At 54.9% G+C, this 26,562-nt stretch overlaps 1 protein-coding gene across 1 annotated transcript in view; it reads right to left on the minus strand.

Moving 5' to 3' along the window:
• Positions 1-26,562, minus strand: part of ATP1B3 (ATPase Na+/K+ transporting subunit beta 3) — a 279,921-nt gene that overhangs the window by 99,079 nt on the left and 154,280 nt on the right. The window contains exon 3 of the mRNA XM_085633644.1: positions 2,530-2,637. Within this exon, the coding sequence (XP_085489770.1) occupies positions 2,530-2,637 (108 nt within the window). The remainder of the gene's footprint in view (positions 1-2,529; positions 2,638-26,562) is intronic.

Here is a 26,562-nt window from a genome sequence, read left to right on the forward strand (position 1 = left end):
ATGTTTGGAATTCAGATGTGTTGGAGAGAAAGCCATCATAGATTTGAAGTTTTAGGTTACAGAGATCAGATCTTTGCTGCAAATGACCCTGTCATATCCCACTTTGTGTGTGTGGCAAGAATGCTTATTTTAAACTTTCTGCAAACTGGGTTGGAAGCAGCTATCTAGCGACAGAATTGCTTTAGGTGTATCATGTAGACAAATTATATAACCAAGAAAATTGATTTCCTGGGAGAGCAAATCGCAGCGCTTCACAGATAGTAGGTGACATTTTTAGAGCTTTAATTGCCTCTGTAGGAGTAGTATAGAATGATTTGAAGATTAGAAAGTGGTCTACCTTAATGGATAAACTTGCAAACAGTACAACAGGGGCATCATTAGCAGTTAATATAGTTTGTTAATAGGGCAATTGTCTTGCAAAACCGACTTGCTGGAGATATTTTACTCACAAAGGAAGGCAAAGTCTGTAAAATGCTACATGTCCAATAAAGCTGCACTTATGCGTCAGATAAGAGAAAGGAGATCAACAAGTGTGTTAAGAATATTACAAGACTATCTAAAGACTGGAAGGCGTTAGAAGAAAAAGGTGCTTGGAAAGCAATTAAAACGAATTCTGCTGTAGATGAAGGGTTATTGGACTTGGTGGTGAATTTTTAAGCGCTCTATTGAAACTAATTTTAATTCTAGGAGTTTGTAGGATTTCTTTCTTCTTCATAAATGGATACTAGTTGAATACAGGGGAAAAGAATACAGAGCAGAAAAGTGGAAAGTAATCAGCTAATGGCAAGGGACTAAAGAAAGAGGGAAAACAGATTTGGAAGAGACCATATTCTGAAGAGTTAAAGGAGCTAGAGGAATCTAGATATAAGCAACACAGGTCAGCACATGGTTTCTCAAGTATTCCTGAAGAAATTGGTGGATGTTTTCAGAGATGGCTCTAAGAGCCATCAGAGGGAGAAAACTGGTGATGCAAAATTATGTATTTGCGCTAATATTTGAATTTGCAATATGCTTAACCATTACTTATGTGTGCACCCATTATTTTACACTTCGATTTAGAGAAATGAATGAGTTATAGGTTTTTAACTTGGCTATAGTTGTGATATATGCATCTTAACACCGACATGTGTAGGCACAGGGGCCAGACTCCATTTTGAACTCAACATTGTATTTTTGCTTGATGTGCATACCTTTCTGTTTCAGGCACCAGTCACTGTGCTCTCATTAAAATATATGGTTAGCTTGTTGTGTGAAGATCATGTTTTTTGCAATTAATTGGTTAGACAAGGATTCTCAGGGCGTGCACGGGATGGGAGGAATAGGAGGTGGATATTTCTAAGAGAAATATTGTGAAGGCCGCAGTGATCGAAAAACCTGGCATTGAATTATCTGTGAGAAGGAGAGTGATGTCAAGCACATCAGGAATGCCGATTTTTGATTGGTTCTTACTGAGTGAGAACCTGTGGAATGCATCTCAGACAAAATCTTATGTTTTACCTCTGTGACATTGATTTTAGTTAGTCAGACTTGCCCCTTTAAACTTTACAGCCAGACGTTCCCTCTCTCTGAGACCCAATGAGCCTTATATTTTTACTTATGCACTTACTTTCCACAGCAAGTACATTCCTCCTTTGCTTGATCGGAAGCCTTCATTTGGTTATACTTTCGATGTTATATTTGAGGACACCAGCTGCTTAGCTTTAGGAAGTTTCTCTTTATGGGAATTGAATTTTGTCTAACTTTGCATATGCGGTCTTTTGATAACGTACCTGCATTTGCTGTTTTATCGGCCTGAATTATATTTACACATGCTGGACTCAAGTGACTACGAATTTATCGTAACTGATTAGATTTGAGATTTTAACTCCAATTTGTTAATGAACCTTCATAATTGGCAACATTACTCCTCTGTCATCCATTTGAGGTAAATTCTACTTAAGTATCGCTGACATATTACTGAATTTAGGAGGATAAAGGTCCATCATAGTGGACATAGCAGAGATTCAGGTTTACGCGGATCAAACACCATCCCCATCTCCCCAGCTATCATACCTAAAAGAACAATCCTAGATTCAAATCTGCATACAGGTTAATGGCCAGTACTAGAAAACAGGCAGGCAGACTCCTTTTATAGTATGTGCACCTCCACCAGTACGCGCATAGCAATGGTCAGCCACAGTCAACGTTCAAGTGCCATGGTGTATTTTTACAATTGCGCATCTAGTAGCTAATACACAAGAGCCTCTCTAAAGATGTACAAGTAAAAAGAAGTAGGGATGATGGGACAGGAGGCGAATCAAAGTGACACCAAGTTTTTAGTGGAAACTAGATACAATAATATACCACTCATTTACCCACCAGTTCCGGTCATTATGAACATTTTCAAAAGCTAGAAAAAGGCATGTCTTTCAGATGGTAATCTGTGCAGAGCATAATATTAATTACAATTAAACGTATAAGAAAAACACTTCAAACCTGGCTATATGAAAATACCCCAAAATATATCAACTTCTGAAAGAATCAACCTACCCGCTAAAAATGTATGCAGGGCCGCCACATGACTTTCAAATGAACTATTATCAGACCGATTATAAACAATTTCCAATCCAGCCTGGGCTTTTGGTGAAATCATAAGACCTGAAAGAAAACAAGATAAAATTATGTACATCAGAGTCTGCTTCAGAAAGCATTTCAAGAGTTAATAGATTTCAGAACACAGAATGTAAAGCTTAACGTGATCATTCTTTTAAGTCGTATCTAAGCGCAGAGCAAATCAGTAAAATTTCAATCAACCACATTATTACATGTAACATAGTAATGCCATCGCAATATGAGAAGCCTTATTAAATGAGCATAATATTCTTTCAATATACCCAAGACTGATGAGGATCTGTATCTTTTTAACAAATTCGAAACTTTTATTGAGTGGATTGTTTGAGAATTTGAAGCCAAATATAAATGGTGAATGTGGTGAACAGGTGACAAGGTGGTCCCTTGCTGTATTATAATGCAAAAAAATGAAGATATCAAAACTAACTTACACAAGATAACTAACTTACTTTCTTTTTGCAATGCTCTACCCTCAGAGTCCTCACTTTAAGAATATCCACAGGCACTAGAATGGGTCCAGAGAATTTTACAGCAATGCTCCCATGTGGAGGTAGTTGTGCCAAAAAGTGACAGAGCAATGCCGCTTAGACGAGCCATCCTTGGGTGCGGACATTAGTTTATCTTTCATGCCCTCCTGCCTGAGATCTGAAGTTAGAGAGTCAGCCCTGATGCAGGGTCCACTGAACCCTTAGATTCCACTGCTGGTCCTCCATATGCAATCTGGCTTTCAGGGGGATTAGGATTCAAAAGGCTGGAAGTCCAAGAAGCCTGGGAGCTGTCCACACTCAGACTCAGGATGGAACCCTAAACATTAGGATCAAATGCTCAATGTCCCAAACTCGCTGCAGTGTTGTAATGGCCAGAAACTGCCACTGTATACAGGACTGACCCCAATGAAGAAATAACGTTGCATGGGGCACAGGTGGGACTTTAGATTGTTGACAGTGAACCCAAAAGATATCAGCAGTTCAGCTATTGTCCAGTGGTGGTCTATGACTGACCAATTAGACCACTTTGAGGAGGCAATCATCGAGGTAGGGGAGCACTTGTACTTTCAACCTTCGAAGGAGGGTAGCAACCTCCACTATCACTTTCATGAACACCGGAAGGGAAGCAGTAAGAATGAAGGGAAGCACAGTAAACAAAGTGTTTCAGCCCCACTGTGAAAGAGATAACACTTCTGGGACTGCAGGGCAGGTGTATGAAAATATGCGTCCTGCAAGTCCATTGAGACTATCAATTCTCCTGATTCCAGAGCAGAAAGAATCTAGACAGGATGAGCATTCTTATTTTGTCTCCACAGAAAAGCATTTCATGGGCGGAGGTCCAGTATAGGATTGACGCCTCAGTGCTTTGGTATGAGGAGCAAGTGCGAGGGGCATGAATAACACTCTTCTTTATCCGAAGATGGCACCCATTAAACAGTATCTTCAGCCAGCAGAAGGCTGACCTCTTACGGTAAGGTCTCAGAATGGTCCACTCGGGCGCAAAGATATTGGAGGTGGATTAAGGAGGGGAGGATTGGGATGAAATGAAAAGTAGAGCAACTTGTAAGACATTTGTCAGACATGATCGCTCTCCAGCCAGGAAATGACATACCTTGCCTCTCACCAACAGAGAACGGGCAGGCAGTGGCAAGTTAAAGTGGCTTGTCAGCTGCTGTAAACAGGAAGGAGGTGGAAGAGGAGATGTTCCTGCTGGTGGGCTGTTGTGAATGACCAGGAAACAGCCATAGCCCCCAGCCTGCCCCAAAAGCTTGGATCTCCTGCACAGGTTGAGAAGGTTGGTTTTGCCCCCATGGAATAACACCTGATCTTCCTGTATTGTTGTTGGAACTCCTTAGCTGAGACAAAAGGCCCCAAGGATCGTTCCATGACTAGTCTGTCCTAAAATTGGACGAGCGCTGAATCTGCTTCATCCCCAAATAACCTAGAACCATTAAGGGACATCCATGGAACCCCAGGCTACCTTCTAAGCACTAGGTTGGTGCCAATAACTCTTTCCACACTGTCCAAAGTGTTCAAATCAGCAAGCAAGATGCTCTTCGCAATGTCCTGCCATCATGTATTATTTGAGCTAGTTAAGCTCCGATGTCCTCTGAGAGGGTTGGCAAGATCTCACTGGCCATATTGCAGAAACCATGGGTGTACCTGCACAAAAGATATACCATGTTTCCAGGATCTGAAGGCTAAAGTGGCCAAAGACAACAAGCCCTCTCCTAAGGAATCAATAGGTTTGGACTCTCTGAAGGGGATTGGTAAGAAAAGCACTAGGAGTAACTTTACTCGATGCCTGAACAACCAGGCTTTCAGGTGTGGTGTACTTTCTCAGAAAAATCGTAGTCACTGCCGGCTGTCCTGTGCCACCTGCCAACAGGTGGACTGACAGGGGCCCAAGCACAGCTTGGAAAAAGTAGTCATAAGGGTGTCTGTAACAACCATGCTGAAAGGTAGTAAGGAATCAGCGATAGATGAACTTTAAGGTTCTCAGTTAGTGGAATTTACTTTGGTTTCAACAGTGAGCAACTGTAAATCAAGGACTTCTGCTCCCCTTTACGTAACTACTGAAAAGGGGGGGCCTTTGGTCCGTTGGTGGCCCAGGGAGCGAGTCTAGCTCAGTGTATGGGGCAGTACTCCGCACACTAGCATTTTATAAGCCCATCATCAATGTAGTTGAGCAAGTTGTTATGTAACTTGTCAGTATTACAGGGATCATTTTGTACTCCATGACAATAGTCTACACATCATACACAAATGCCAAATTGTATGAGTCGTATTGAAGAACACAAACTATGCCCACCTATTAAATTAAGTAGAAAACGGATGGTCCAGGTACAGAAACAGGACCCCTTTAACATGAGCGGAACATACACCATTGAACACGAGCATAAAAAATTGATTAATTTATCCACCCCCTTGACTCATTTTACGTCTCCTCAAAATGCATGCATATAGGAATATATGGGCTAACACAACACACCCACTTTTTGTGGCTTTACACCCCCCTACCAGCCCTGTGGGAGGTGGGTGAGAGTGCAGCACACAGGGTCAAACACAGAGCGATGTAGAGACAGGTGTGCTAGGCTTGGCCTCTGTAAATGTATGGCACAAGGTAGATATAGCCCACTGCAGGGCAATTGTGCAGAGGCCACTGCTGAGAAACGTGGGAGTGGCGGCATACTGTTTTGCATTTTCTGTACAGTCTTGCACACACATTTTTCAAGGAAAAATCATACATTGATGGCCTACCAGGCTTTTCCGCGTCAGACTATCGGGACAAATCGGACACGGAACTAGCGCATCCTGCAGATGGACTAATTAAAAATAGACTCAGCACTTCCCCAATAGTACCACGGGAAAAACACAAGGCCATACTTGCAGTATAAACAGCCCATTAAAATGTGAGAGTGCCGACTGTGCAACCAAAAGAATAGAAGAGTAAGGGTATATAATTCCATGATTTGGTATACATCAAAATACAAGATCAACCCCTACATGCGTCCATGTTAACTGGGTAACAGCAAATTAGCTTAATCACAATCGTTCACAAGGAATTCATTTCCAACATTGAATAATTATTTTTTGCAAATATATTGCACAAACTTTAATCCTAACCGAAAAGTGTTTTGAGAATGTTTAGATTCATTCACACATTGTAATGTTTAACACAAAGAAGGTAGCCCAAAGAATAGATCATCAACACTCACTCCAGCCAAAGGAGGCACTATTTTATTTTTCCATACAAATTTTCTTTGATAAAATATAGAAGAAAAACTCACATAACACACAGATATTGGTAATATATACACATATATGAAACCGTAAACACGTGACTCAATATAACCCCAGTGAGGTGACCATACCCAACAAGAGGTGAATGTATACAAACACAGGTTATTGGAATATCTACGGATGTCCTTTGGAAAATGTAAATAATCTTTAGAGCCAGAACTGAAATGTGTTCCGGTATTTTCAGGACTATCCTGTATTAGTTATCGACGGCGTTTAGACTCCAAACTGTATGTCTGAGTCCCTTCCAGACCGAAAATTCTGGGGATATTATTCACAATGGTCCTTTTTGATTGGATTCGGCAAAAACAAGGCTGCACCATCCAGATGTACGTTAATTCTCTGGGGCAGGGGAGGAGCCTAGCGCTTGACCAAGATGGCCGCGTGAGCTTAGAGCTCCCGAGACCCTCGCGCCCTCCGTCGACTATCCTGTTTCTAATCCTGATGGTATGCATGGCATCGTGTTGCTGAGTTGTCAGGGAGGCGATTGATGCTACCCGCGGTCGGATCGCCCATCGGGAACCAGACTTACGACTGGCGGAAGATTGCGGCCTAACTCCCGGGGATGCCAGGGGCTAGAGTTGGCAGGATGCCCGACTCCTAATTGATCAACAACGGCCTGGCGAGGATTGAACTGTCGGACGGAGGTCCTCGCTCTTTCACTTTCGATTTCGTTCCCTTTGTCTGCCCGGACACTGTAGAGCTCCGGGTGGCTTTATTACCCCAGGGACGCTCGGCGGGCTACTCTGGCAGCACAAGGCAGACCTGCTCACTCCTTATTCCTCTCTCTGAGAGGGAATAGTCTTAACTGCACTGGACTGCCTGGAGTCCATTATGTCGGGCAAAGCAGAAGGGGATCGGCTGAAGACTAAGTCCACCAGGCGGGGAACGTATTCCCAAGTCAACAGTATGGACCGCTACGCCCTCCTGAAAGCATCGCCGAGTGGATCGAGCCAGGCGCCGGATGCCCAGAAGGAGGACTCGCCTGGGACACCGGAGCTCTCCCTACAGGATGTCATGGGCGCGCTCGACGGGATGCAGACCTCGATGGGGAGACAGTTCGAGGCCCTGGCGCATAAGGTGGATGCCATCCTGGTAGATGTCAATCTGATCCGCTCGGACCTGGGCAAGACGAACGAACGCGTTAAGAACCTGGACCACAAGACCACGGGCCTCACTGATGATGTTGCGGATCTGCAGACCGAGGTTCGGAAGCTGAGGGCCGAGAGTGACCTCGCCGCCCGCCGGCTGGATGACTTCGAGAGCCGGGCCAGGCGCAACAATGTGCGCGTCATCGGGGTCCCGGAGTCCTCGGATGAGGCTTCGGCGGACCTGCTTGTGGAGGATTTGGTCCTCAATCATCTGAAGCCTAAGGGCCTTGGAAAGTTTTTTGCGGTGGAAAGGGCCCATAGGGTGCCGGGCGGGCGGCCTAAGGCGGGTGCCCCGCCGCGGCCGATTGTCGCCCGGCTCTTTCATTTTCGAGATCGGGACGCTATCTTGCAAGCTTCGAGGGTGACGGGCCCAGTCCCCTTCCAGAATGCGTCGGTGAATTTTTATCCGGACTTCACCCAGCAGGTGCAGAGACAGAGCTTCCTGGGGGTGAAGCGGAGACTTCGGGAACTGGATCTGAAATATGCCATGCTTTTCCCTGCCAGACTACGGGTGGTGCATGAAGATCGGACATTCTTTTTTGACTCTCCTGTTATGGCCGACGAATGGCTGGACGCTTTGCCCCGGCGACGGACGGGGGACGACACAGCCGAGCATGGAGACAGTGGCCGGGATGGACAGGGCTGATATCTCAGAGCCGGCCTGACTTGATTTGACCATACTTGAAGATTTGAACAGAGTGCAGTAACTGTGGAGGGTTGCGGGAGGACGAGGGGTGCTCTTTTCCTCCCTTAGGGTACTTTTTGTAGATTTTTTGTTTTTGATGGGCGACAGGCACACTGCAAGTTGGGGGGGCTTTGTAAGCTGCAGCAGGGGTGCAGGGTGGGGGGAGTTTTGGGGATTTTGAGTTTGTTGTTGGGGGGTTTATTTCTGCAAGGCATGAGGATTATCCTCAGGGCTGTTCCATGGTGGCTCCTCGGGTGTGGGGTGGGCCTCTTTCCGTTTGAGGATGGGGGGTAGGGGCCTAAGTGTTATAAGCTGGAATGTTAATGGTTTGGGGGATCGCATCAAGAGGGGGATTGTTTTGCAATTTTTGAAACGCTCAATGCCAGATGTTGTCCTGCTGCAGGAGACGCATCTCATAGGTAATACGTGCTATGCCCTGAATAGGAAGGGGTATAAATTCATTGCACACTCGGGATTCTCTTCTGGGTCCAGGGGTGTGGGCATCCTCGTTAGAGCATCGTTGCCTTTTGAGGTGGACTCCACCATTGTTGACGATAGGGGGAGGTTTGTGGCGGTGGCGGGGCGGTGGGAAGGAAGGACTTTGGTTTTGGTTTCGGTTTATGTCCCGCCGGCCCTGCAGGCCTCCACATTTGCTGAATTGGGCAGGGCTTTGCTGACTCTCCCGGGGGGAATGCTGGTAGTGGGAGGGGATTTCAACGCTGTGGGCTCCGGACTGTTGGATAGATACCCGCCCAGGGACACAGGGGGGGCTCAGAAATGGCTTCCAGACTTCCTGGATACGTTTGGACTGATAGACTGCTGGAGGCTCCGGCACCCCACACAGAGTCAATACACGTTTCACTCCGGGGCGCATGGTAGCCTCTCCAGGATTGATTACCTGCTCACTCTGGCCGCACATGCCTCGTTGATATCCGAGGCGAGGCACATGGCACGCGGTATCTCTGACCACTCGCCAGTGTGGATCCGGCTGGATCTAGGTCGGGAGGGAGGAGGGAGGGTGGCCCCCATCAACCCATGGTATTTCCGAGACCCCAAGATGCGCAGCGCCCTGGTAAAGAAGGTAGATAATTACTTTAAGGACAATCTGGGAACCGTGGACTCGGCGGTGTCGCTGTGGGAAGCTTTTAAGACCGTGCTTCGGGGGGAAGCCCTCTCCCTGGTGGTGGCTGCCAAGAATCGGAGGGATGGCGAGGTGCGGCAAGTGGAGGAGATCGCGGCCCTTGAGGGGGCTATGGAGGAGGAGGTTACAGCGTCCTCACTGCATGAGCTTTGCTTGAAGCAGGCGGAGTATAGGGACCTGGTGACGAACGCCGCCAAGACCCTCAGTAGGGAACAACAGGGCCGCCTGTATGACGTTGGTGATAAGGCAGGGAAACTCCTGGCGTGGTTGGACAGGAAAGAACGGGTCAATAGAGTGGTGCCAGAGTTGACGGGAGAGTGGGGAGAGGCGATTGTGGAACCTGAGGGGATTGTGAAGTGTTTCGCGGAGTATTTTCGTAGGGTTTATTCCTCCGTGTCGGACAGGCCGCCCGAGGACTCGTCTGATCTCCTCCGTGATATCGAGTTGCCCTGCCTCTCTGACATAGATAGGGATGATTTGGATGGTGACATAACGGTTGACGAGGTGGCGGGGGCGATTCGCGCGTTAAACTCGGGTAAGGCCTCTGGACCGAATGGACTGCCGATCGACCTGTACAAACTGTTCCCGGATAGGGTCGCCCCTCACCTGCGCGCCATGTTTTTGGAGGCGCGGGGGGATGGGATCCTTCCGTTGGATCAGCGGCTGGCGTCGATCGTGGTCATATATAAAGAGGGTAAACCCCGAGATAGGTGCGCCTCCTATCGGCCCATTTCACTCCTCAACGCTGAACCGAAAATTCTGGCCAAACTCCTGGCTACCCGTTTGATTAGGGTACTTGGCGATTTGGTCCACCCGGATCAATCTGGCTTCATCCCGCACCGAAACACAGCATTAAACCTTAGGCGGCTTCATGGCGTCATCGCCAGGGCGGGCACGCTGCGTGAACCGGCTATTGTGGCATCTCTTGATGCCACGATGGCCTTTGACACGGTGGAGTGGGCATACTTATGGGCCGTGCTGGCCAAGTTTGGTTTCGGTCGCGGTTTTGTGAGTTGGGTTCGGTTGCTGTACGAGGGGCCACTAGCGAATGTTGTTGTGAATGGTCGGGCATCTACTCCGTTTCAGCTTGGTAGGGGTACTCGGCAGGGTTGCCCCCTGTCGCCTCTGTTGTTCGCCCTTGCCCTTGAACCGTTGGCTGCGTGGATACGTTGGCACCCGGATATACGGGGCCTTCGGTGGTCGCCTGATCACGAGGACCGTATTTCGCTTTATGCCGATGATATCCTGCTGTATCTTGCCTCACCTAAGAAGTCACTTATAGTGGTCTGTGACGTACTCGCATCGTTCGGTAGGAACTCGGGGCTTGTGATTAATTGGGGCAAATCGTACTTGTACGTTCTTAGTGGCGAGGTCCCACCGATCCCTAGAACATGTTCGATACAGGTTGCCCAGCAGGGTTTCGTGTATTTGGGGATTTTTATATCCATGGATCCTGCTGTGCGCTATGAGAGGAATCTGCTCCCCCCCTTGGCGCGCTTGAGGCGAGATGTTGAAGGTTGGCGGAGGCTGCCGCTCTCCCTTGTTGGGCGTGCGGCCCTGTTCAAAATGATGTCTCTTCCCCGCTTCCTCTACGCCCTCCAGAACACCTTGGACTGGGAACCGGCCAAATACTTTCGGGAGGTCGAAGGCCTCCAACGGACGTTGCTGTGGGATGGACGGCCGCGAATAGCTATTTCAAAGTTGACGCTCCCATGGTACGATGGGGACATTGCGCTCCCAGACATCCGACGGTACTATTGGGCCACGCAGCTGAGCGCGATCAACCATGGGTTTTATGGCCCTGCCCTCAGCCCTGGGTATGCCATGGATAGGTGGCTGCTGCGTGGCGGCAACTACTACAGGGCGTTGTATTCGCGGTCCTTAGACTCGTCCCTCACGGGGCCCACAGGTGTGGCGGTGCGTGTATGGAAGATGGCGACTGATTCGTTGGGCTGGAAGGATAGGCTCACCCTCGCTACCCCATTGTTTGAATCGGAAAGATTGGGAAGACTCTGGCATACGAAGGGCTTTGATAAGTGGGACCTGATAGGTATATCCAAGGTGGGAGATGTGCTGCATAAGGGGAGGGTGAAGTCCTTCGAGGAGTTGCAGACTGAGTATGAGCTAGGGCCCTCAGAGTATTTCAGGTATATCCAGCTGCGTCACGCCCTCCGATCAGTCCTCGTGGAGGGTGAGAAGGTGCCGGAGTCCTCTCCCCTTGAGGACCGAGTCCTTGATGGTCATATGCCCGAGAGCACGATCTCGCTCATATATAAGAAGTTGATTAACGTCCGGGCAGACATGCTTTTGGGGCTGAGAGAACAGTGGACTAGGGATGGCCTTGAGTTGGATAATGAGGACTGGCAGTCAGCGGTTTCTTCTCCTAAGGTGGTTGCGATCCCGTCGCGTCTGAGGCTGGTGCAGCTTAAAATACTGCACCGGGTGTATGTGACGGGGCCAAGGCTGGTCCACATGGGATTCTCGGAGGACGGCCTGTGCAGAAGGGGATGTGGTATGGTGGGTACTTTCCTGCACATCATTTGGGAATGTGGTGCCATTGTGGAGTTCTGGAGGAGAGTCCATGCAGTTATGGGGGAGGTGACGGGCACTGCGGTACAGCCGGAGGCGCGGTGTTGCCTCCTGAACGTCTGGGGGCCCACTGACCTCGATGAGGCGCAGACCCAATGGGTGACTCTGGGTAACATGGTAGCTAAAAGGGATATCGCGCGATTGTGGGGCTCCTCGGGACCCCCTACACTGACCGCGTGGAAGGAGAACATGGACTGGAGCATGTTTAGGGAGAAGACGGTCTACTGCTCTAGAGGTCGCCCCCGGAAGTGGCATGCCATCTGGGGGCGGTGGAACCAATACAGGGGGGGAATATGTCTTGCCCCGGATCTGGAACCTCCCGAGGAACAGCTTTCCCCCTGACCTACTTTCCAGCACAGTTTGGTTTTAGGAACCGTCTTGGGCCTCTGCTGTCCCCCTTCTTCCTCCGTACACAGTCTTGTAACTAGTAGATGAGTGGGGTCCGGCCTCCCCTGGGGGCTTTCGCCATGGGCTTTCAATGTCCTTGCCTTGCTGGGGTTTGTTGTGAGTTTTTTCTGTGTTTACTTAAAATTGGACCTTTGCATTACTCTTTGAACTGTATTGGGGACACATCACTGTATCTAACTCTCAATGCTGCCGAACCTTCGGGCTGTCGGCTGAATAGCTGTGTCCTGAATTTTGAAATAAAGGTTTTCAAAAAAAAAAAAAAAAAAAAATTCTCTGGGGCGGTAGTAGGATAATTTCCAAGGAGGAAAAGATAACTACTATAGCGGTTGAACCGTCCTGATGCCCAAATTGATTCCTATAGATCGGGACAGACAATCTACACTAACGGGACAGAAACAAGTTGAAACCTTGTCCCTTTGCTTTCTGTAAGTCACATAGAAGAAAGACCCAATGAAGGCTACACATTTCCCAAAAACCGGGGACTATTCCAAGATTATAGTGTAATGGATGACACTATTCTAATAGACCACACAGCAGTTAGCCTTCAGCAGTCACTGAATGTGTCGATTTATAACTAGGTCAAAGCTTAGCAGGTGCATATATACAAAAACACCAGAGATCTTGTTTTATCAGTGCAATGGCCGCAGTGTCTCTGAAGGTATGCAAAGATGGAACACCGACGTGAGGGCGTGTACATGCCACGGATGTTCCACGTAATTATGTCAGTGAGCGCCATCTCGAGTGAGCCAGTGTGATAGGGGTGCCGGGGCTAAGGCGGGCGCAGGCTTGGCAAGTGACAAGGTCCGGCGATATCGTGTCGGAGTGCTGCAACAAGGAACACAACTGAGAAACCAAGAACAGTGTAACACCAGGGGCAGACCTTGCGTAATGTCCGTCCAAACTTCTAGTTTACGCTACTCCATTGCTATAGGTCATTAGGGTGCCTGTGAGGGTGTGCGTGCCAGCTGTGACGTGTCGTAGCCTTCCCCCTTGCTCCTGCATATGTGTGTCAACAGTGTGAGCTCTGGCGCCATCATGTGGGGCCAACGGGCCGTGAGTCTGGTTGGTGGGCAAGGGAAATGCAACGCCCCCCTGGGTCCACCCCCCCACCCCCCCCCCCCGGCCCCATGAGTTGGCATGCGTGACCCGGTCGGCTCTGACACTAGGAGGGCCGGACAGTACCGCTAGTACAATAGATCCACCCTGCTCCCAGCCATAGTCAAGGCGCAGCGGGGACTGCCAATGGGTTACTTGCGTGGTCTGTATGCGGGGGTCCAAGCGTTCTTGGGCATGTGGGGAGCTGAGGGTGGCGACTGCTTCTAGAGCATCCAATCTCTCCCTACACATGTTCTCCGGGGTTGGGGCATTGATCCCAGGCTGGATGAGCCTCATGGCCCCGCGACGACGACTGCCTCCTCCACCTGTTGCGGCGCCATTGTTTGAGTTCACAGGCCTCACGCCAGACCATAGCCCCGACTCCGAGCCAGTCCCATGCCTCCTCTGGGGAATCAAAGTAGTGTGTCTTCTCCTTAGCTGTAATGCGCAGGCGTGCTGGAAACAACAGTGAGTATGGTATTGCAAGGGCGCTGAGTTGCTGTTTCACTGCAGTGTAGTTGCTCCTACGTTTTTGCACCCGGGCTGTATAGTCAGGAAAGAACATGACCGAGCTACCGCTTATTGTGAGAGCTTCCATCTTGCCCGTTTCTCGGAGAACCATGTCACGGTCTCTATAATTGAGTAACTTAAAGAGGAATGGCCATCGTCTGGCTCCCGGCTGAGGCTTTTTTTTTTTTTTTTTTTTTTTTACCTACATCCTGAATGAACAGGCCGGTAGCTACAGTGCAGTGTCATGAGTAAGAAACATTAGCTGACAAGTACCGACCAGTCAACACAGCTCAACGCCTACAACCCATAAGGGCCGGCAGCGAAATAGGAACACAAGCGGTTTAAGTGTGCAATGGTGCGCAGTTACATCAGCAATATAGAGTCAGACAGAGAATATTTGGGGTTTCGTTTATCTGCCTTAAACAACTTAAAGAAAAAAAAAAAAGAAAAAAAAACAACGACATCAGTTCTCTCCCAGGATGTGTCCACCATACACAGTATGTAGCATAAAGGACCGTTCAGCGCAGAGCTGCGGTGCGGTGTATCTCACTGCAGAGTGAATGAAGGGCATGGAGCGGCGCAGCTCTGCCCCTGGCTGACCGATCTATTGCACTGGGAGGGTATGGTATGAACTAATCTGGGAACAGAGCTTGGTGCTACTATCTAGGATGCCATGCTGTGTGCGCTGTCAGAGAGCGAGGGCCTCCCTACCCAGGATCCAGGGAAGTCACAGACCCGCCGTCCGCCTCTCCCGAGTATCCGGCGTGCGGTGTGTGAGTACCTCAGAAAGCGCGCAGCCTATCCGGGCACATCCAGAAACGCTGTGTGTGGCATGCATTGGAAGGAAAGTAGTAAGTGAGGTGAGGAGATCCATCAGCCATGGGTGCCAGTGGGGGTAGGCGCAGGACAGCACACAGCGGACGGGCCGTCTCCCTCCGAGTCCCCGTGCAATTCCCTCCCCGCCTCGTCCGTGCTCTGAGACCGCAGGAGCTATGCAGTGAGGGGTCCCCATAAGTCTTTGGAACGGGATTTGTGAGGCAAGAGGTCAGCATAACTGAAGTTGTTCCTGCCAGATTGACATCGTAGCCAGCCAGATCTTGAACTTGGGTGCTAGCCCCCGTCCCCACCTGCACGCCACATGGCGCTTAGCCAGCAAAAGTCCCAGCGCGAAAAATTTCCGATGCGCCTTTAACGCGGGGCAGGAGCGGCCCAGCAGGGCAATCATAGGACAGGGCGCTATATCCACCCCGATCATTTCCGAAAGGGCCGCGAACACCGACATCCAGTACGTAGCCACCGCCCGGCATGACCATGCCAGGTGCATGAAATCTGCGCCCGAATTCCTGCATCTCAGACAGCGATCATTGTCCCGTAGTCCGAAGCGGTACAATTTGGCAGGGGTGAAGTAGAGGCGATGTAAGAATTTAAAGTGAACCAAGCGGAGGCGGGCATTACCCGTCACCATGGTAGTATGAGAACAACTTTCCTCCCACTGGTCATCCAACATTGGAGCTCCCAGATCGCTGTCCCAGTCAGTCCGCACTTTAAGAGATGGGGGGAAAGGAGCTGCCTGAGCATGTTTATATAACATAGAGACCACATGTGTCGGGGTGGCCGTCTGAAGCAGAGCATGTAAAGGCGCCATGATTTCCGGCTCAGCAGGGAAGTCAGGCGTGACAGCCCTGATATTTTGCCGAAGCCAAGTGTAAAGGAATGTATCCATTACAGAAGGAGCAGTGTCCCCAAAGAAGTGAGCCGACGTACGAAAGCATCGCTGGTGATATAGATCGCCCCATGTGTGGATCGCCAGCCGGGCGAGCAGCTTGCGTCCATGCTCCTCGCGGGCAACACTCAGTCTGGGGTCGTGCGCCAGAACCATACGAGGAGAATGCAGGAATTTAACTTCCATATAATCTGCCATGCGTTTCCAGGCCCGCACGGTGCAATCCACCGTGGTGGGGTCACGAATCGCCATTCGAGCCTCCGTGTATAGATACCCGGATGGTTCCTCAGGTCTCATAAACCCATCCTCCACTGCCAGGTGAGCCATAAAGGGGGAGGATGGAACCAGTAAACAGCAAAATGGCCCTGGGCGCAATCGTAGTATCGCTGAAAATTAGGAACATCAAGCCCACCCTGATGATAGGGCAACATAAGTGTCCTCAGCCCAATCCTGGCCTGCTTCCCGCCCCAGATAAGTCGGGACAACTGGGAGTTGAGGGTCCGGAAGAAGTATGCCCCTGGGCTATATGGTATGTTGGTAAGAGGTATAACAATTTGGGAAGCACCACCATCTTAATCAGGGAGATACGTCCCGCCATAGACAGCGGGAGATGGATCCATTGTGATTTTACCCGAGAGTTTGTCCATGACAGTCCCGTAGTTAGCTCTAATAAGGGCCTCCCGGTTCCTGGTCACCCTAACCCCCAGGTATGTTATCTCGTCCGCCTCCCACACCAAGGGGTAATCTAAAGGGAACTTTACAGTGTTATCAGTCAAGGGGAACAAGGCAGACTTCGTCCAGTTTATTTGTATCCCCGATATAGCGCCGAATTTAGTTCTCACGTAATAAGGGGTTAAGATTCTCTTGCGGTTCGTGGACGTACAGCGTCATGTCATCCGCATATAACGCAATGAGTAGTTGGCGCTCCGGGTAAATAAGAGATCGGTGTTTGTGATGTTGCCGAAGTTTGGCCGCCAGCGGTTCTATAGCGATAGCAAATAGGACTGGAGAGAGAGGACATCCCTGACGGGTGCCTCTTCGGATAACGAAGGGAGCAGAGCGGGCCCCATTAAGTAGGACCGCAGCTTGAGGCTGGCGGTACAACAACCGGATCCAGTCCAGGAAGTTGAAGGGTACTCCCATCCATTCCAATAAGGCCAGAAGGTAGTCCCATTCGAGTGAGTCGAACGCCTTAGTGGTGTCCAGAAAAACTGCCGCAGCCTCACATCTGGGATCGATATCCTGTATCACCGCCTGCAGGGTACGCAGGTTGTGGGAAGTCGCCCGATTCGGGACGAACCCGGCCTGATCGGGAAGGACAAGACGTTCCATCAGGAGGTTAAGGCGTGTAGCCAGTACTTTTGCCAGTATTTTACTATCCGTATTCAACAAAGAGAGGGGCGAGTCAGTGTTCAGGGGGTTTACCCGGCTTCAACAGAGATGTGATGAGGGCTTCGTGCATCGTCCCCAGCAAGATACCCCCCTCTAGGGCGGAGTAGTACACTTGCTTCAGTATAGGGGCCAGGACATGGATGAAGGCTTTGTAAAAGTCTATCGGTAATCCATCCGAGCCCGGCGCCTTGCCAGACTTCATGACATTATCGCGTCCTTTATCTCATCAAGCTCTAGTTCATGATGTAGGAATTTCTGCTGGGATGGGCCCAGCCAGGCTATGGCAGTGTCATCAAGGTACTCATGCAATGCAATCGGTGTCGTCCTGCGGGAGGTGTACAAACCAATGTAATGATCAGTAAGGACTCGGAGCTGGGCCGCAAGGTCCCGCTGCGGGACACCGTGTCCGTCTAGTAGGGCGGCCACGTAATTTCGGTACCGAGGGGGCCGGACTGCAAAGGCTAACGCTCTACCAGGTCTGTCACCCTCTCCATACACCCGCGCAACATAAGGCTTCCCTAGGAACTTGCATTCCTTAGCAGCAGCTTCAGTATATTCATTCAGTTTCTCTCTAAGACGCGCCACGACCCCCCGATCACGTGTGTTCCGCGCCATCTCGTGCTCCAGGAGCAGCAGCTTGGCCTCTCGCTTGCGCACGTCTCCGCGCAGGCACTTGAGGACCCCCCCGCCTTTAGCTATGCACCACCCCCTCATGGTAACTTTGAAAGCTTCCCATACAGTAGTGAAGCTGGAGACCGAGTTAGTATTACGGTCAAAGAAGTCTGTTATGTCGTCCTCTAGTTCCGCCGTAAAGGCAGGGTCTGTGAGGTGCGCAGGGTTGAGGCGCCAACTCAGGTATGGGGACACATCAAGGGGTATGCGTAGCGACAGTAGTACAGGTGAGTGATCCGAGAATGTTCGAGCCAGGTGATGCGCCTTAAACAGCCACGGGGTGAGGCCCGCCGACAGAAATATATAGTCAATGCGAGCCCAAGTAGAGTGTACAGCAGAGTAATGTGTGCCTTGTCTGAGTGAGGGGTGGAGGTGTCTCCACGCATCTACCAGCTGGTGCCCGTCCGTTATGTTTATCAAAGTGCGTTGGGTATGAGAGTAGTGCGACGGCTGCGGGTGCGATCTGTCCATCACGGGCCTGAGCGCAGTATTGAAGTCACCTCCCAGAATGACATGAGAGATACCCAGGGTTTGTATCTTGCCCCACATGGTGAGAAGCGTGGTCGGGTCATCTGTATTGGGGCCGTAGTAGCAAGCAAACAGTATTGTGTGAGTGCAGTTTTCCCCAAATCATGCAGTATCTGCCACAGGACCCTACCTCAGTTCCCGCCGGTATAAACCCCATCCCACGTCGCACCAAAATGGTCACACCCCTAGCATATGTTGAGTAAGATGAAAACACCCTGCAGGCAGCCCAGCGTGATGCGAAAGAGGGGTTCCCTCCCGGCAGTAAATGTGTCTCCTGAAGCATGGCAATAGACGCTCCCTGCCTATCTAGGTACCCCAGGACCTGTCTCAGTTTTCTCGGGTCATTTAATCCGCGCACGTTCCAGGAGACCAGCTGCAAGGTTGGTCCAGTGTCTCCTACGTCCCCCATTGAGCCAGACTTAAAAATGTTTGACATGTGTTCATGGCATGGAACATCACATAGCATTCAGTGTAGCAACCAAAACAAGCCCCCCCCTATAACTACCTCAACTTCCCACGTCCGTACATTCGTCACTCGTGAGTCAGTGGTTCGAAAACGAAGTCGGAGCGTATGCCCACCCACATCGTCAACCCCAACTGGCCGGGAATATAGATCACACCCTTCCCTCCCCATCCCTATCAATACCACCCAACAGGCAAAAACTGTAGAACAGCAACCCCTGCCCCACTAAGGGGGGGGGGGGGTGCATTGGGGCTCACCCATCGGGGGGACAAAGTCTAGGGGCGCCCAACCCGCCAACCACCTCCCTACTTACACCCACAAGAACCCAGACAACATGCCTGGCCTCTCAGTGTGGGACGGAGGTGGGTGACCGAGCACAAGAATTAACAGTGACCAGTTCAAGCGTTGGTAATAGGAGAAAGATACCTCACCGGGGTGTGCAGTATCTTGATCGGCCAAGTTCAGCATCGGCATGCGCAAGTGGCTGTGTCACCACCAGACACGCGGTCAGTCCTGCTGCTCCAACAGCGAGGGCGATCTAGAGCGTTGTAATGCTGTATTCTCTCGAGCCAGGTCCTTCTTATGTTGCTTGAGGAAGTCTTCCACGTGTTGCGGTTGCTGGAAAAAAAAAGTTGTTTGCCTTGGTGAGATATTTTCAATTTCGCAGGGTAGAGCATGGCATATGGAATCTCCTGGGCTTGTAATTTCTTTTTGACCACTGCGAATTTCTGTCGGGACTCCTGCACAGATGCAGTGAAGTCGGGGAAGGACAGCGTTGTATTGCCGTATCGCACTGTACCAATCTCCCGCGCACGGCGCAGCACAGCGTCTCTATCCCTGTAGTTAAGGAATCGTGCAATAATGGGCCGTGGAGGGGTCCCAGGAGGGGGGCGGGCAGCTAAGGATCTGTGCGCTCTTTCCACGATGAGGTGTGGGGAGAAGGAATCTTTCCCAAAGAGCTCAGTCACAAGGTTCTCAACGAAGACTTCCATTTTCCCAGTATTGGTGGACTCCGCAAGGCCTAGAATGCGGACGTTATTGCGTCGGGACCTGGCCTCAAGGTCCTCGTTCTTGTCCGCAATTATTTTAAGAAGCCTGTCCATTTGAGTCATCTGTTTGCCCGTGGAAGCAGCGCCGTCTTCCAGGGTAGAGATCCTTTCTTCAGTCTCCTGAATTCGGGCATCATGTTGCTCCAGTTTAGACACAACTCCGTCCAGTCGGGCATTGATAGTATCAATCTTGGAGTCGATGGTCGATAGGCTTTGCTTCATGCCCAGTAGTAGGGATTTCCAGTCCTCGTCCGGGGCCTCGGTGGCCGGAGGCCCGCACCCCGCACCGGGCATCGGCAGGGGGTTTTTCTTGGTCTCGAAGGCAATTTGGACTGGCGAGCGTCACTGCGGCCCATGGCGCGGCCAAGAGGCAATCCACTGAACCGCCCGCAATCCAATCCGGAGGGGCAAGGCCGGCCGAGAAGTGAAGAAGGGTCCTCTCAACAATATCCCCCCCGCAGTAGCCAAACCGGAGATGGACCCCGGCCTCTAATCGACTGGCGGGCGGCAGGAGGTCGAACACCCAGGTCCAGGTAGGCTCTAGCCCAGGCCCACCACAGCCACACAAGTGAAAACGTTTTAAGATGGCGTCAGTAAGTGCCGCGGGTCGCGCGGGGGAGACAAGTGTCGCGCGGAGGCGACAAGTGCCGCGGGTCGCGCGGGGGAGACAAGTGTCGCGCGGAGGCGACAAGTGCCGCGGGTCGCGCGGGGGAGACAAGTGTCGCGCGGAGGCGACAAGTGCCGCGGGTCGCGCGGGGGAGACAAGTGTCGCGCGGAGGCGACAAGTGCCGCGGGTCGCGCGGAGGCGACAAGTGCCGCGGGTCGCGCGGAGGCGACAAGTGCCGCGGGTCGCGCGGAGGCGACAAGTGCCGCGGGTCGCGCGGAGGCGACAAGTGCCGCGGGTCGCGCGGAGGCGACAAGTGCCGCGGGTCGCGCGGAGGCGACAAGTGCCGCGGGTCGCGCGGAGGCGACAAGTGCCGCGGGTCGCGCGGAGGCGACAAGTGCCGCGGGTCGCGCGGAGGCGACAAGTGCCGCGGGTCGCGCGGAGGCGACAAGTGCCGCGGGTCGCGCGGAGGCGACAAGTGCCGCGGGTCGCGCGGAGGCGACAAGTGCCGCGGGTCGCGCGGAGGCGACAAGTGCCGCGGGTCGCGCGGAGGCGACAAGTGCCGCGGGTCGCGCGGAGGCGACAAGTGCCGCGGGTCGCGCGGAGGCGACAAGTGCCGCGGGTCGCGCGGAGGCGACAAGTGCCGCGGGTCGCGCGGAGGCGACAAGTGCCGCGGGTCGCGCGGAGGCGACAAGTGCCGCGGGTCGCGCGGAGGCGACAAGTGCCGCGGGTCGCGCGGAGGCGACAAGTGCCGCGGGTCGCGCGGAGGCGACAAGTGCCGCGGGTCGCGCGGAGGCGACAAGTGCCGCGGGTCGCGCGGAGGCGACAAGTGCCGCGGGTCGCGCGGAGGCGACAAGTGCCGCGGGTCGCGCGGAGGCGACAAGTGCCGCGGGTCGCGCGGAGGCGACAAGTGCCGCGGGTCGCGCGGAGGCGACAAGTGCCGCGGGTCGCGCGGAGGCGACAAGTGCCGCGGGTCGCGCGGAGGCGACAAGTGCCGCGGGTCGCGCGGAGGCGACAAGTGCCGCGGGTCGCGCGGAGGCGACAAGTGCCGCGGGTCGCGCGGAGGCGACAAGTGCCGCGGGTCGCGCGGAGGCGACAAGTGCCGCGGGTCGCGCGGAGGCGACAAGTGCCGCGGGTCGCGCGGAGGCGACAAGTGCCGCGGGTCGCGCGGAGGCGACAAGTGCCGCGGGTCGCGCGGAGGCGACAAGTGCCGCGGGTCGCGCGGAGGCGACAAGTGCCGCGGGTCGCGCGGAGGCGACAAGTGCCGCGGGTCGCGCGGAGGAGACAAGTGCCGCGGGTCGCGCGGAGGCGACAAGTGCCGCGGGTCGCGCGGAGGCGACAAGTGCCGCGGGTCGCGCGGAGGCGACAAGTGCCGCGGGTCGCGCGGAGGCGACAAGTGCCGCGGGTCGCGCGGAGGCGACAAGTGCCGCGGGTCGCGCGGAGGAGACAAGTGCCGCGGGTCGCGCGGAGGAGACAAGTGCCGCGGGTCGCGCGGAGGAGACAAGTGCCGCGGGTCGCGCGGAGGAGACAAGTGCCGCGGGTCGCGCGGAGGAGACAAGTGCCGCGGGTCGCGCGGAGGAGACAAGTGCCGCGGGTCGCGCGGAGGAGACAAGTGCCGCGGGTCGCGCGGAGGAGACAAGTGCCGCGGGTCGCGCGGAGGAGACAAGTGCCGCGGGTCGCGCGGAGGAGACAAGTGCCGCGGGTCGCGCGGAGGAGACAAGTGCCGCGGGTCGCGCGGAGGAGACAAGTGCCGCGGGTCGCGCGGAGGAGACAAGTGCCGCGGGTCGCGCGGAGGAGACAAGTGCCGCGGGTCGCGCGGAGGAGACAAGTGCCGCGGGTCGCGCGGAGGAGACAAGTGCCGCGGGTCGCGCGGAGGAGACAAGTGCCGCGGGTCGCGCGGAGGAGACAAGTGCCGCGGGTCGCGCGGAGGAGACAAGTGCCGCGGGTCGCGCGGAGGAGACAAGTGCCGCGGGTCGCGCGGAGGAGACAAGTGCCGCGGGTCGCGCGGAGGAGACAAGTGCCGCGGGTCGCGCGGAGGAGACAAGTGCCGCGGGTCGCGCGGAGGAGACAAGTGCCGCGGGTCGCGCGGAGGAGACAAGTGCCGCGGGTCGCGCGGAGGAGACAAGTGCCGCGGGTCGCGCGGAGGAGACAAGTGCCGCGGGTCGCGCGGAGGAGACAAGTGCCGCGGGTCGCGCGGAGGAGACAAGTGCCGCGGGTCGCGCGGAGGAGACAAGTGCCGCGGGTCGCGCGGAGGAGACAAGTGCCGCGGGTCGCGCGGAGGAGACAAGTGCCGCGGGTCGCGCGGAGGAGACAAGTGCCGCGGGTCGCGCGGAGGAGACAAGTGCCGCGGGTCGCGCGGAGGAGACAAGTGCCGCGGGTCGCGCGGAGGAGACAAGTGCCGCGGGTCGCGCGGAGGAGACAAGTGCCGCGGGTCGCGCGGAGGAGACAAGTGCCGCGGGTCGCGCGGAGGAGACAAGTGCCGCGGGTCGCGCGGAGGAGACAAGTGCCGCGGGTCGCGCGGAGGAGACAAGTGCCGCGGGTCGCGCGGAGGAGACAAGTGCCGCGGGTCGCGCGGAGGAGACAAGTGCCGCGGGTCGCGCGGAGGAGACAAGTGCCGCGGGTCGCGCGGAGGAGACAAGTGCCGCGGGTCGCGCGGAGGAGACAAGTGCCGCGGGTCGCGCGGAGGAGACAAGTGCCGCGGGTCGCGCGGAGGAGACAAGTGCCGCGGGTCGCGCGGAGGAGACAAGTGCCGCGGGTCGCGCGGAGGAGACAAGTGCCGCGGGTCGCGCGGAGGAGACAAGTGCCGCGGGTCGCGCGGAGGAGACAAGTGCCGCGGGTCGCGCGGAGGAGACAAGTGCCGCGGGTCGCGCGGAGGAGACAAGTGCCGCGGGTCGCGCGGAGGAGACAAGTGCCGCGGGTCGCGCGGAGGAGACAAGTGCCGCGGGTCGCGCGGAGGAGACAAGTGCCGCGGGTCGCGCGGAGGAGACAAGTGCCGCGGGTCGCGCGGAGGAGACAAGTGCCGCGGGTCGCGCGGAGGAGACAAGTGCCGCGGGTCGCGCGGAGGAGACAAGTGCCGCGGGTCGCGCGGAGGAGACAAGTGCCGCGGGTCGCGCGGAGGAGACAAGTGCCGCGGGTCGCGCGGAGGAGACAAGTGCCGCGGGTCGCGCGGAGGAGACAAGTGCCGCGGGTCGCGCGGAGGAGACAAGTGCCGCGGGTCGCGCGGAGGAGACAAGTGCCGCGGGTCGCGCGGAGGAGACAAGTGCCGCGGGTCGCGCGGAGACAAGTGCCGCGGGTCGCGCGGAGACAAGTGCCGCGGGTCGCGCGGAGACAAGTGCCGCGGGTCGCGCGGAGACAAGTGCCGCGGGTCGCGCGGAGACAAGTGCCGCGGGTCGCGCGGAGACAAGTGCCGGCGAGGTCAATGGTGGGATCTTCCCCCCAACTCACGGGCCGTGTGGTCCCAGGGTCGCGTACTGACCCTTTCCTGCTCTGGGAGCGAAGGGGGGGGGGGGGAGGCACTCCTCAGCGACCTCCGTCCGCGAGGCGCGAGCCAGCCCGCAAGTGGCGTTAGTATTAAGGACGTTGGGAGGAGGGCCGAGTCCAACAGGGTACAGTAGGGTCACAGCCTCAGGCGACCGGTCCAGCCACGACGCCGGCAGTCCCCCAGGGCAGAAAACGGCAGAGGGCTCCTAGTGGGTCCCCCAGCGGGCGGGTAGATCGCGGTTCCAGCCTCGGCCCAAGAGTGCAGCTCGGCCCCGGTGCCGCGTAATGTGACAGCCCTTCCCAGCATAGATCAGGCCACAGCAGGTCGGTTTCCTCCCCCGGAGTGCAGAGCCATCGGCAGCGCAGAAGAGCCTCAATGCCTGGCAACGCAACAACAAGGCAGACACCGCTGTTCTCCGGGTCCACTTACGCTCCCAGGACGAAATCGGCAGTTCCCCAGCGCAGTGTCGGAGCAGCAGCAGCCCAGATCAGCAGTGAGCGGCCGGTCAGGTTCCCCGGCGCGCACACCCTCCTCTCTCCGCTCACCTTTGCACCCAGCAGGCGATATCCCGCCGATGTGGTGGACGCGCTTCCTCTTGTGCCGCGATGGTCCTCGTGGGCCGCCGCTCCCACCTCGCCGCGCAGGCCCCAAAGCCTCGGGGTTTCCTAGCGGGCAAGCACCGACAGACCTCAAGCCTCCAACAGGCACTGCTCTCCGCCCCACGGATCAGCAGTAAATATCTCGGCTCTCCAACGCGCGAGCGCGGCAATCCCCACACCGCCACAGTCAGCAGGTTCTTGCGGGCACAGCGGTGAGGATTCTAGGCAGGATGTCGCGGTCAGGATGGCAAGCAGGATGTTGAAAGTGCCCGGTCGGGCAGGAGCCTCACTACAGTGCGGCCATCTTGGTTTGGCGCCACCTAGCGCCCCCCGGCTGAGGCTTCTGTGCTGGGATGCGGTGGGCTCTTTCAATCACAAACTGCTGCGACAGGAGAGCTTGAGGTATGAGATCACGAAGCCACCGCTCCATGAATTGTTCTGGATGACTACCTTTACCACCTTCCGGCAGGCCCACCACACGGACGTTGTTGTGGCGGGAACAACCCTCCGCATCATCCGCCTTGTCTTCCAGCTCATTAACCCGATCCAGTAGGTCTTGCAGCGCTGCAGTGTGGCTTTGTGTGATAGGCTGGAGCTCCTTAATTGTTTGGCCCTGCACAGTGACTTTATCGGCCAACTTACGATGGTCCGCATGTAGGAGGGTGAAGTCCGAGGCGATCTCATCCATTCTGGTTTCCAGAGAGGTTCTGGTGTGTTCCAGCACAGCACCTATCCGTTCCATCGCTGCAAGGACGGAATCCATTTTTGCGGCTAGGGCCGTGGGTGTGGGTTCCGGCGTGCCACCAGTACACGAAGACGGAGGGTCTAGAGCATTCCCCCGCGAAGGCCCCTGTTGCATTTTGGCTTTCATACGACCCATCACGAGTTGTTGCGCCGTGGGCATTCGCAGATGGCCACCAGCCATGGCGGTGTGACAGCAAGGGGGCTGCCGACAGCGGGAGCCGCTCCCGTAATAGGCGCCTGTGAAAGTGGTCCAGTGAGGCAAAGCGCCGCAACTGCACCCCGGTGGCCATGGTCAGCGCCCAGCCGAGGACCCGCAGGGGCGTCGGGTAGGTTCCAATTACAATTGTACAATGCGGGTGCGACAGCCGGTCGCGCCAAACGTGAGGCCAGGGCGCCCGTCCGGTCGGTCGCAAAGCAATATGACGGTTCCGTCGATGCGCAGGTCCCCAGGGGGGGACTGCCGCCCGCGCCGTCAGCCGCTACGTTAGTGATTGGGTCCCAAGTACACAGTCCACCAGGCGCTTGTGGACGCTAACACGTGCCGAGACAGCTACTGTCCGCCGAGACAGCTACTGTCCGCTCCAATTGGGTTCCGCAGGAACTGCCACACTGCTGTCGGGCTTAAATCCGGCACGGGACCGTGACGTCACCCATCCGGGCACCCAACGACTCGGGGGCGATCAGCAGGTGCGGCAGGAGCAGAGTCACAGCCAGACCGTCCCGGCGGGAACAGCCCTGCAGTACCTCAACGGCTCGGCCGACCGCCGCACCCACCAGGGGCCGCCACCCCTAGCGTCACAGTCCAGTGTGGGGTGGCCCACCTCTTCCCCAGCCTTACCCGAAGTTCCGCGGAGTATGCCCGGCCCACGTAGTCTCGTCACATCAGAGGCATACACCGATCGCCGGGTGCACCACCTTTAGGGCTCCAAGTGTCAACTCATATGTTGCGTCAGTGGTCTCCAGAGTGAGTGCCAGCCGGCACCACTCAGTCAGATTCAGACAGGGAAAACCCCAGGTAGCCGCTATCAGCGGCGGTCCCACCGTCCTACAGGTCGCAGTGTCCCCGTATGGCCCGCACCGGGAGGCGGGGCCCCGTCAGGTGTACCGCCACCACCTCCCCAATGCCTCCGAAATGGCTCCAGGGACCGCCCCGCTCACCTCCAGTTACTTCTCCAGTAGTGAAGCACTCCGCTCACCGGACACAGAGGGGGGAGGGGGGGGGGGTACGACGGCTTGGTCCAATATATACTCACTTCACCTGGTGCTGCCTAAAACCACAGTCCACTATCGCTTCCAGTCACTGCAGCTAAATGCGGGTGGCCATCTTCTG

Source organism: Triturus cristatus, chromosome 11, assembly GCF_964204655.1.
Source record: "Triturus cristatus chromosome 11, aTriCri1.1, whole genome shotgun sequence".
In the NCBI taxonomy this organism is placed as follows: Eukaryota; Metazoa; Chordata; class Amphibia; order Caudata; family Salamandridae; genus Triturus; species Triturus cristatus.